The sequence below is a fragment of the Sminthopsis crassicaudata genome, chromosome 5, assembly GCF_048593235.1.
Source record: "Sminthopsis crassicaudata isolate SCR6 chromosome 5, ASM4859323v1, whole genome shotgun sequence".
In the NCBI taxonomy this organism is placed as follows: Eukaryota; Metazoa; Chordata; class Mammalia; order Dasyuromorphia; family Dasyuridae; genus Sminthopsis; species Sminthopsis crassicaudata.
In genome coordinates, this window is record NC_133621.1 from 23,660,812 (window position 1) to 23,672,928 (window position 12,117).

General features: G+C 35.9%; 1 protein-coding gene across 11 annotated transcripts in view; it reads left to right on the forward strand.

Moving 5' to 3' along the window:
- SLC4A7 (solute carrier family 4 member 7) overlaps positions 1-12,117 on the forward strand; it is a 115,566-nt gene that overhangs the window by 68,883 nt on the left and 34,566 nt on the right. For all 11 annotated transcript variants that reach the window (XM_074268066.1, XM_074268067.1, XM_074268070.1 and 8 more), the window contains 5 exons: positions 43-189; positions 1,121-1,227; positions 3,696-3,870; positions 8,510-8,643; positions 9,020-9,265. In XM_074268066.1, the coding sequence (XP_074124167.1) occupies positions 43-189; positions 1,121-1,227; positions 3,696-3,870; positions 8,510-8,643; positions 9,020-9,265 (809 nt within the window). The remainder of the gene's footprint in view (positions 1-42; positions 190-1,120; positions 1,228-3,695; positions 3,871-8,509; positions 8,644-9,019; positions 9,266-12,117) is intronic.

Sequence of the window (12,117 nt, forward strand, 5' to 3'; positions counted from 1 at the left end):
ATTGAAAATCATTATAGGAAATAATCCTTTTTTCTTCTTAAGATTTTCCATGATGTTGCATATAAAGCAAAAGATAGAAATGACCTCCTTTCTGGAATCGATGAATTTTTAGACCAAGTAACTGTTTTGCCTCCGGGAGAGTGGGACCCTTCTATACGCATTGAGCCACCAAAGAGTGTGCCTTCTCAGGTTAGGTTCCTTAGGATTATTATTTTTGTTTGTTTGTTTATGTGTATTGTAAATGTTTTCATTTAATCTTTTTATGAGTAATAATATAGAAACTGGTCTGTGTGTGTGCCAAAACAATTTGATTAAAATCCAATTTTATCAATAAAAAAATGAATTTTTTCCAGCAGAACGTAGTGACTTTTCACTGTGGAGGGGTGCATTGGGTTGGGTGGGTGTCAGATCTTTTTGTTGTATCCCATTTAGGTCTGATTATGAGGGGAGTGGAATGGATGGATGGGGGGAGGAGAAAGGAGAGGAGGAGATGATGAGCACTACTTTAAAAGGAAAGGACTTCCTTAAAAGTTAATGGCAAAGTGACTGATTCTATTACAGATTAAAGTTTAACAGACTTATGTGATGACCTGTCTACCTACATAACAGGGTCTACTCCAATATTTAATAACAGAGGAGAATTCTGATCTCATACTACTCTAGATGTTTGTCTCATTTTTCTTTTGGGTATGCTTTATATTAAAAATTAATTGTGATTTCAGTCTCTATAGTTTATTTTTAAATTGCTTGTTTTAAAGCTTGCTTTTAAAAATGTGTTTTATGACATTTTTGAGAACATCCTAAAACGAATGATCACAAGGACTGAAATATTATTACTTTAATAAAAAGAATGTTGAAAATGAAGGAAGGCTTGAACAAAATCTAAAGTGGAAAAGTGTTTCTAGCACTTTTTTACTTCTGTGAGAAACAATGTCAAAATTTAATCTGACTTATTTTGAAGAGACCAATTCAGTATTAGCATGTGCTGCTCAAAAAAAATATACCTACATATGTAGACATGTATACATATTCACACACATATGCATATACTGGTGTGAATATGCATGCATACATATGTGTATATAAATAATAATATATCATTATACATTTTTGAATACAGGAGAAGAGGAAGATCCCTATGTTTCCAAATGGATCTACACCTACATCAGGTGAGATGCAGAAAGAGGAGGGCCACCATGCTGGACCAGAACTGCAGAGAACTGGCAGGTGTGTTTACTGGCTCATACATAAATTTCAGAGAGATCATATTAAAGCTTCACTGAATGTAGATAATTATGTGGTATGTGTTTATGGATCTGTGTGCACACATGTGGGTGTGTGTGGTGGGGATATGTGTGAGTGCGTAGGGGTGTATACACATTTATTCTAAATATTTTTCTCTTGAGTGTTTGATATTTGACATTTAAAATATGGTAACTTCACCATCTTAAATATGTTTACCTTATATATAATTTTAAAAATAATTTTTGTTATGAATGTGAATTTATTATACTTAATTATTGCCACTTATAACAATGGGCTAGATATTCAAAACATTGCATGACTTCATGCTATCGTTTCTTCCAGCTATCATTATATGCTATCATATTATATCTTCCAGCCCCAACCCAGGCTATACTTGAAGAGACTATAGAATTTTAATGGTACCTTTCAAAGGAGCATTCAAGTTTAGGAAGGAAGAAGAGCATTTGCTAAAGACTTAGTGTAACCCAGAAGGGAAATCTGAATAACTACTGATTTTGCTGCCCCTCATTTGTTGTTGTTATAGTAATAAGGGTGCAGCAGAGTAAATCTTCTTAAAATGCCTGGAAGGATAGAATTAGAAATAAGCCATTTGTGAAATTTGAATAAGAGTTTGAGATTTTGTCACTTTTTGTCAGAAAGAACATACCAAAAACAGAAACATAGTTGTGCAGGAACATAGTTGACTCTTCAAATACTTTCTGATTCTCCTTGGATGGAGATAAATGTGCTAATTCTCTTTTAATAGGATGGCATTCAAAAACACTTGTTTCTCTGCCCACAGATGCCGAGTCCTCAAAATCTTTTTAGTCAAGCTAGATAAACTTTTGCCATAGAGCAGCCTGAAGTGATAGAAATAGATAGATTTAAAAAAAAAAAAAAAGCAACTTGGATTTTTTTCCCCCATGGAGTTCTTGGAACCATTTTCCAGGCCAAGGCATATCACATTTCTTTGGCATTTTGGAGAGTGGCAGCAGAGGACACAATGGTGGCCAGACACGTAGCCTCAGTGGCTTGAGCCAGCTTTTTGATGTTACCAGTTTTAAAATTATCTTTATGTAAATGAATTTGGCCTTTTCTATGTTAATTTTAATTTTGGGGAGGTTTACTTTATAGTATATCTCAAGTTACATTTATATTTGGTCAGTGTTTATTTAGAAATTATGACCCAATATTTCTATTAGTTTAAGAAAAAGTTCAACAAAGGACAAATTTATGGGGAATAGGAAGTTGTATAAAGCACCAAAACAATATACATATCTGAAAATGCAATTCTCTCCTTCATTATGATCACTATCAGTAATTAAAATAAAGATTTATCCTTTTAAAATGTTGGAGTACATTTACATGCTCAAGCTTCTTCAATCACAAAATTTTATTTAATATCAGCATGTGCTTCCTAAAGGCTTAAGCATGACATAAACATTTTAAATGATATTGGTATGTAAGTGTTAACTGCATTTATACTTACCAATTTAAATCTTTTCTCCTGTTTATTTAATTTTATTATGTACAGAAAAATTAGGAACTATTTTGAACATAGAGTAAATTATTAAAACATAACCCCAGTACTTATAATTTTACCTAGAAACATACTGCATTGTTTTTTTAGGCTTAAAATTTATATTAATTCATTATACTGCCTAAAATATTCATTTAATTTTCTCAACACCCCACCTCCCCCCCCCAACATACTGAAGAATACTTACTTTAGACCCATGTAAGTGAGTGTAGGGAAAGAAACAGTACCTGAGATTGGGTAGATTTAGATTTCTCTCCCAGGGAAGGAACCTCCTCTCTCAAGGGTGAGGCACCTTTCCGGCAGCCTGAACGTGGAGCTTGAACCTGGCTTTTCGGGCTTCAGAGCCAGCTTGGAATCTCCCAAGCTTTGCTGCATCTTATGGAGTACATAATGATAGAGCATATTTAGTGCTGAGGAATGAGAAGAAAATTCCTTTCAGATGAATTCTGAGGCTATTCCTCACAATAATGTTTCCAAGTGTATCCAAACGTGTTCATATAGAGTGTAGTCAGCAGGAGTGAGTCTTGTATATTCAAGTTGGCTTCAGTTATGTGGCTGGATTTTAAAATTTGCATTGTACATTGACTTCTCATGCACTTTGTGTCTAGGATTTCATCAATTATTCAATGATGTGACTGCAATCTTTTTAGTATGTAGCCCATGATAGATATTGTAACTTCTTATGTCGCTTTATTTTTTTTTTGGGTCAAATATAATGTAACCAGCTTTCCCAAACCCTTGTCCTCCTTAAACTAGACTGAAATGTTGTATTTTCTTCCATGTATATCATGATTGTAAAGTCTATTGTCAAGCAATGGGCACTGGCCATCTTGTGTAGTCCATACTATGAGTTGAAACTAGCTAGAATCCTTCAGTGTACAGTTTGACGAGTTTCATCTCACCTATTTAGGCTTTTTGGTGGTTTGATACTTGACATCAAAAGGAAAGCACCTTTTTTCTTGAGTGACTTCAAGGATGCATTAAGCCTGCAGTGCCTGGCCTCGATTCTTTTCCTATACTGTGCCTGTATGTCTCCTGTAATCACTTTTGGAGGGCTCCTTGGAGAAGCTACAGAAGGCAGAATAGTGAGTACAAAGAATGGTAGTGGCCAGGCTTTTAGATCTTCAGAGACAAGTGTCTCTGCATTTGTCTCATCTATTCATACTTGTATTTGAAGAGTTTACCCACAGCATTTGATTAACCTGCCCCAAAGCAGACTTCCCCTAAAGGTAATTGCTGTGGAAAATGTGGGGAACACATGTGAACAGGAGAAGATGCACAGTGGAGGTAAAAACAAATGTTTGTCCTAGCTTGCTGGTTGAATGGCTTTCTTTATAAATTGAGAAAGGCTTATATTGTCTTTGTTTGGGGTGGTGGCGGGATAGGGCGGGTTGGGGGGAGGAGGAGGAGGAGGAAAAGGAGAGCAGTGGGAGGTAGAAGGAGAAACTTAAGTAAGAGTGGTCACCATCCTCTAAGGCCTTCTTAAGTAGGATAAGTTGGACCTGGTTAGTTGGCCTTGGGCTATTTTGTGGGCTATCAGACAGAATTGTGGAAACACTGGGTCCTGTAATGGCACTTTCTTTAAGTTGATTGTTATTTAATCTAAATTTTAAAAAGCTAAACCAAGGGAAAAATGGTTTTCTAAAAATTTCTTTGAATATGACAAAAATAAATGGATATGCTTTTATCTTTTGTTAGTAATTCCAAAGCTGGTTATTGTGTATTGAATTGTGTAATGTAATCTGATATCTAATGCTTTGGAAATCTTGACATTTTAGTGGCACTTGATTGAATGTGATGATTTGTATTTGTGAACTGTGAGTTATTGTTTCTTCTACTGTTAAATTTGTCATTAATATAATGATGAAATTCCGAAATCTAAGGGGGCTAAAAATTTGATTCTTTAATTTAAAAAAGATAATTTTATAAGTAATTTTAGTTATGTTAATACTGCATAGATTTATTATGAAAATAAAACTAATAACATTTTTCTTTGAAATATGAATTTCTAAACAGTTATTTTGAAATATTAGTAACTTCTCATTTGCTTTGCTTTAAATTTTTAAAAAAGAAATGCATTTTCAAATAGTTGATATTTAGTTAATCAGCACACATTTCTTGAGTTCCAGTTTTGTGTCAGGAATATTAGCTATTAGGAATGTGAATGCAATGCAATGAAACAATCCCTCCTCACAAAGGGTTTTACATTCTAAAAGAGGAAATAAAAGTAGTCCCAGTTGTTTATATTTTCTTTAGGTGTTAACTTAGAAATATAAAGGCCTAAGAAAAAGCAGTCAATAACCAACCTCGTTGGTTATTGACTGCTTTTTCTTAGGCCTTTATTCAGCAGTGCTGTCCCTTGTTTTGAAAGGTCTTGGCATCTAGTCAAAGACTTAAGATGGGGAACTATGTTATGGCTGCTGGGAGTCCAGAGGAAAGAAGGGTCATTTCAGGATTCTTTGGTGGTGAATACTTTTATAATACTAGACCTTGGGGGATACGGTAGAATTTTGATAGGTAGATGAGGCAGGAGAGTTCATTCTCGATGGAATAGTGTAAATGAAAGCATCAAGGCAAAAAAAGTCAAAATTGTGTTTGTGCTTTTAAAAAGATCAATCTGGCTGATAGGGCGAGAGAGGTTTGTTTGGAGCTGTCTTTGCTGCCTCAGTGTGGTGAAGCCCATGATTCTTAGAATAATGTTTTTAAATGTATAAAGCAGTATCTATAAAATTATAATGGATGTCAATTATCAAACTCTTTTCACCCAAAACAAGTTCAGGGTTCCCATATAATACCTAAAGGCAGGGGAGACCAGTTAGGAGATAATACAGTAGTCCAGATGTAACATTTGGAGACCCTTATCAGATTTATTGTAGTGGGAGTGGAAGAAAGGAGATATGTGGCAGGAGTGGTCCTGAAGGGTGAATTGAAACGGTTGGCATTGGAGTTTTAGAGGGGAAGAACCAGAGATGCTTTTGGGTGGCAAGCCTTCATTATGGTACCATCAGGAGAGAGAGGTTTGTGTGTTCCATGGGGAACGCCTGTGATGAAATGAGTCACAGGCATTTGGATTTTGGAGATATCTAGTAGACACTCAGGTGGAAATTTAACTTAGACAAATGGAAATGCAGAGCCAGGATTGGGAAATCAGGGTTGAAGAATGAACTCTGGAATCATGGCTCTTGTATCCAAGGAGAGAAGAGAAGGTCCGAGATAGGCAGCTGGGGAGCCTTGCTGGTCAGGGAGAAGAAGTCGTCAGCCTCATCTTCCTCCTCTGTGCCTTTGTACTGGCCATTCTCCTAGCCTGGAATGTACTTTCTCTGCACCTCAGCCTCATAAAATTCCTTTGTTCCTTCAAGACAATCAGTTTAAGCTCTCACTATGGCAGGCAGGGTCTATGCTAAGTGTTGGGACTCCAAGGGGGACCAAAAGACATTTTCTGGCAGCCAGATGGGGAGACAACACACAAAGAAATAGAGCCATATTGTTCTCTACCCAGGACAAATAGGAAGTGATGAAAGAAGGAAGGCACTAGAATTAAGAGGGATTGGGGAAGACATCCTGTAGCATGCAGTTTTAGTTGGAACTTAAAGGAAGCAGGGAGTCAGTAGTCTAGAGTGGAGGAAGGAGAACATTCCAGGTGTGAAGGAGAGTCAGAGAGAATGCCTGAAGCCAAGAGATAGAGGGTCTTATTCATTGAAGAGTACATGTAGGGGACTAAGGTGTTAAAGACTGGAAAGGTAGGAAGAGGAGTAGGATATGAAAGCAAAATGTCCCCTGAGCATCCAGTTAGAGATGTTTGAAAGGCAGCTGGAGGTGGGAGATTGAAGTGAGTAAAGAGGGAGGGCCAGGAAAGGTAGATTTGAAAATCATCAGTTTAGAGATGGCAATTAAATCAGAATGAGCCAATGAGATCCTTTGGGAAGCAATTCCTCGTCTCTTCTCCCCTCAACCCCTGTTCTATTGACTGGACTCTCCCTCTTGAACTATCATGAATTTACCTATCTCTTAGTCCTTTGGTTTCTTTTATTTCTGTCTATAGAGTCAAGTCTTTTGAAGCATTTATTAAGCACCTCGTATGTGCCAGGTGCTGTGCTAATCTATATATGTTGTTTCTCCTATTGAATCCTTAAAAGTGGAGTGATTTTTTTTTTCATTTTTTTTCCTTTGTATTTTAATCTCCTCTATCATGGTGCTTATTGATTGATTGAAAAGAGGATAGACAAATATGGAGAATTGGAGGTCTTGGAGTGGTTGAAACTGTCTTTTGTAATGAGGTTGAGGCAGACTGAGTCCAAAAAAGGAGTTCCAAGCACTCCTGAGGGCTAGGTGATGTTAATGGGCAGAGAAATAAACTGATAATTCATATATGCTAGCTTTCCAAAGGGAGGAAACAGTCATGTAAACGGTGTATGTGGAGTTTGATGTGTTGACCCCTTGCTCTGAGGAGTTCAGGAGCTGCTTCCTGATTCTTCCTGTTGGCTGCCATATTATTACTTCATTACTGTATCTTTGTAAGATACAGTAATTATCTTTTGAGATACCGTTTTGCCTGTACTTCTCATCAAGTGTACTACTAAGTAAATTGGTTCTAACATATCAACAGAGTGTAAGCAGTTCAGTATTAATCTAGAACTCAGGGACAAATTCAGAGTATGTTATCTGTCAGAAATATGTCTGTACAGCGTACCATTAAAAATGTTGTTGGTATGATGCTTACTTATTCTCTCAGACAATTTTGCCTATGCACACAATTCAGGTGAGAGTTAATATTTTAATTTTCTTCTATAAAGTAAGGTCACTTGTGAGTTTTGAAAGAGATTGTGTTGTGGTTAAAGGGAAAATAGGACATCTTGTTGGACCCAAATTTACTTTTCCTACAGTTATCTTTCTCCTTATTTTAATTTCCTCATACTATTATTAGGCCTGTTTAATGAAATATCAGTGTAGGTGAGTAATTAGGCCCCGTCTTTTGTTTTCCTATAGAGTAGTAAAGTTTGTCACTTCCCGAGTCATATTGTGATAGTGGCCCTAAATTAGCATGCTTTTACTTTAAGGCATTTTTAATGATTTTTTTTCTCTTTTACTAACTTCAATAATAATAGAAGAAACTTTATTGTTTAAGATTTTTTTTTTAATTCTGAAAAATTGTAAGAAAATTATTAGAATTTTCTTTTCCCTGACTAGTTTATACTTACAATTTTAGTTTCAGATTTGAGAAAGTTCCTGAATAGGTCTTTGAGTTATAAACATATTTAATTCTTTATTGAATAATATTAAATTTCAAGTAATAAATAAGCAATAGGGTTACATGTTGGTTTCTTGTTTGTCTTATATTTTAAAAATGCCTTAGTAACAATCAATCAATGTAAAGTTTTTTGAATGGTTTCAGGTTTGGTATACCATATCATATGAGGTTGCAGTTCAGGTATGTGGCAGAATGATCTCTTGTAATATGTAGGAGGAAAGGCACATTACCTTATGTGTTAATGTTCTATAGTTTTTTTTCAATTTTCACTTTTGATCTAGCATGTTCTGTTAAATAAATATTTTAGGTTTGTTTTCCATATTGATTATATAGCTTATACTGCTATAAATGATGGTATCATTTATTTGATTAATCTTTTTATTCAGACTTTCTTTCCAGATACCTCTATATTCTTACAGCAGATTAATGAAATATCTGTGATGCATTTGTTTTTATGGCTTTCTCCCCCAAACCAGAGTGCAATAGAGTCTCTTTTTGGAGCATCGTTAACTGGGATCGCCTATTCATTGTTTTCTGGGCAGCCACTTACAATCTTAGGAAGTACAGGACCAGTTCTTGTATTTGAAAAAATATTATTTAAATTCTGCAAGTAAGTAATAGTTCTCTTATCTTCATGTGATGTTTTCTAAAATGAAGGGGAAATGGATTTCATTGATTATTTTCAAACTCTGAAAACTAGGATTTATTAAATGTTTAAATTTAATATTCTTTGAAGCATCCACAATTATACACACACATCTTCCTTATCAGTTTTTTAATATGAATAGTTATGCAAAAATAAAACAAGTTTATTAATAAGAAGGAAGATAGTCTTAAAGTGAAAAAAGAATTTCATTTCCTTGTTTCCATTCACTGCACACTCAATGTCTCTTTGGATGTTTAATTTCACATTATGCATTTTAAGAGTATGAGGGAAAGTGCTTCATTTGACTTGTGCTCCATTGTGCATGTTTCTTTTTAAACAGAGATTACAGTCTTTCTTATCTGTCATTACGGACCAGCATCGGTCTCTGGACTTCCTTCTTGTGCATTGTCTTGGTAGCAACAGATGCAAGCAGTCTTGTGTGTTACATCACTCGCTTTACCGAGGAAGCCTTCGCAGCCCTCATTTGCATCATTTTCATCTATGAAGCATTGGAAAAGCTCTTTCATTTAGGAGAAGTCTATGCTTTTAACATGCACAATGACTTAGACAAACTGACATCCTATTCGTAAGTGTTTCTCTTAATTTGTTTAATTATTTATATGATGCTGTGTGTGATTTTAATTTAGAGGTAAGAAACTGGGTTTTGCTTCTAACAAGTTGTAAAATACAAAATGGGGATGGTAGGACAAAATAATTAATTGACAAACTCATCTGCTGGTCCTTCACAATCTGCAAGAATTGTGTTGATTACCAGAGTTTTCTTTTCTAAATTGTTAAAATTAAATACTCTGTTGCAAAATTGCATTCTTAAGTATATGGTATACGGTACATGTAAGCATTACATTTATTTTTGTATTCCACAAAAACATTATGTGTAGTTAGTTCTTTGTAAAGTCCAAAACTACAGGTGTTCACTTTTATTATTGCTGTCTTGTTGAATTCTTGTTGAATTCTTCATCAATCTTGGCTCTACAGCATGTGGATTGTAACTGAGAGCATCATTATCACCTTTGTACTTTGTGATAATCTCTGTTTTTTTGTTTCCACTTAAGGTTACACTAGAATATTGGTGAAACGGTAGAAATTCTGACCTCCTGATAATATATATGACAGGAGAATTAACTTTTTTGTATCTGTATATTTCATGGAGAAAACCTATTCTAATTTTTTTAACCTATTTTAATTTTTAAGTTAAAAAGACAACAGAATTAGAACTTTGAACTACAGTGAGTTCTTTGAGTTCTAAAACAATAGTTCTATTTTGTACAATTTACTAATCTATTATTGGAGATACCTACTTTTATTTGTGCTATTAAAAAAAGAAAAAGCTTTCTAGTGATTAAACGTTCTTGATTAATTAAATTTGATAAATTTCTTTTTAAAATGCTGAAACTTACAAATTGAAGATACATCATTCTGATGTAAATCATTTTTCTATTTTTTACTATATTGATGCCTTTAGGGATTATTGAAATATATAGAATTATTTATCCTTAAATTGACTATCTCCAGGCTATGATGATGTTCTGGTTTGTTCTTCCTTTTCTCTGTCCTGACAGTGATACCCTTCAATGTCATTGACATGTGTGATCTCGCTTGTGTTTTGGCTCATTGCCTTCTACAATTCTAACTGTTTGCTTATTTTTTTTTTCTTTTTTTGTGGTCTTCTCTCTTGCCTTTTGCTTCTCACTGAACTCATTCCCATCATTAATTTCTACCATTAATTGCTCTTTTCCCCTCTAATCTCCATTCAACCAAACCTAAGCTATTATTTCCCCCATGCATAGACCTTGCCTCCTAATTTGCCAAAAGTGAGTTCCCTCTCTTCCTCTAATCTTCATCTCAAATCATCTCCTCTTCCTTCTCCCCCAGTCTTTGACAAAGACATGACACCTAATAAGGGGAGCCTTGGTCTGATGTATTATATCCCCCTCCTCCTCTCATGTCCTGTGAGCACAGTCTCACTGATCTCACTCCCAGTTTTCAGACTCTCCCTGTGTGCCGGTTCACTGCTACCTTCCAACATCCCCAGATAGCCTCTGTCCAAGAAAACCTGCCCTACCATCCCCGTCATTGCTTCTCATTCTTTCTCTTCTCTTGCTTAGCCAGATTGCTAGCAGAGGCTATTTGTGCTTTCTGGTTCCACTTATTCTCCTCTTGTTGGATCTTTCTTTCTCTGGCTCATCCATATCACCTTCTACTTCCTCTGAGTGATCCCCAATATCCTGCCCTCTTTTTCTCTGTGTTCTTTCTTAATCAGCTGAGCACTTCCTATGAGTAACTCTCATTTCTGTGCAGAGTGCTCCCACACCTGTACATAGTCTCCAAACTTCTCCTGAGCTTTAGTCCTATATTGCCATTTGTCTACTGGACATTGCAAAATAGATGTCCCAGTGACATTCTCTGCTGTCTCCCCTCTTCCCCTTTTTTAAGTTTTATTGAATAGTGTATTTTTTTATTTTGATCTTAAAATGACAAAAAAGAAAGCAGTTCCTTATACATATCAGGAAATCAGGAGTCTCCATTTTCTATCTGCCTGCTATTTTAAAGCAAGGGAGGGGAGCATCAGATCCATAGGCCACACAAGCCCCTCAATCTCATTTGGTCCAGTCCTGCCAAGGGCAGCCATGGGCAATGAGGAGCTGAAAGCCAGATACCACAACCTCCCTCCACTGGAGTTTTTAAGTTGATAATTTTGTATGGTCCATAAATGACATAATAAATAGCCAAATGCCCTTGGCAGAGAAGAGAAGCTTCCTTCCGAGCTCTCTATCTGTGCTTCCTTCTGAACTTTGTTTTCCGGTGTGTGTCTGTGTACAGTTATTTTCTTCTCTGGTAACCCTGGTATGCTACCTGCCATCCCTTTTCTCTTATTTAATAATGGCGGCAGCAGCAACAGTCACCACTAAACGCCTCTACCTCATAAGAAATAATCATCATCAAGGAAAATGAAGCTAACCATGACCATATCCACCCATGCGTATTTTTGTTTTCTTTTTCTCCCTGGGATCTTTGAGGTGGGTTGTGCTGGATCTTTATTATTTTTGGTGTCTTCTCAGAGAAGAATGCTGGGAACTTTGGAATCCCAAAGTGAATTTGGGTTTTGGTACCACTCTGGTCACTGTTACTCTCAGGATTCCCAAGATCCCCACCATAAGACTTTGTGACCTCTTTAGCAGTCTCAGGATGCATAGTCTTGTAGACTACACATATCTTTAGTTAAGGCTGCTGTCTTGTTTGCCTGGGCTGACACAGCTGGACTTTTATTCCTGGACTTATAGCTGACTAGCTAACTTTTATTCTGATGCAATTCTGGTGTGGACAAAGTCATTTAAATGTAAATTTTTTTTTTTCAATAATAGAGACTTTGGATTTTTTCCTGGAGTTAAGTATATGCTGGGTGATCTGCCTCCATTT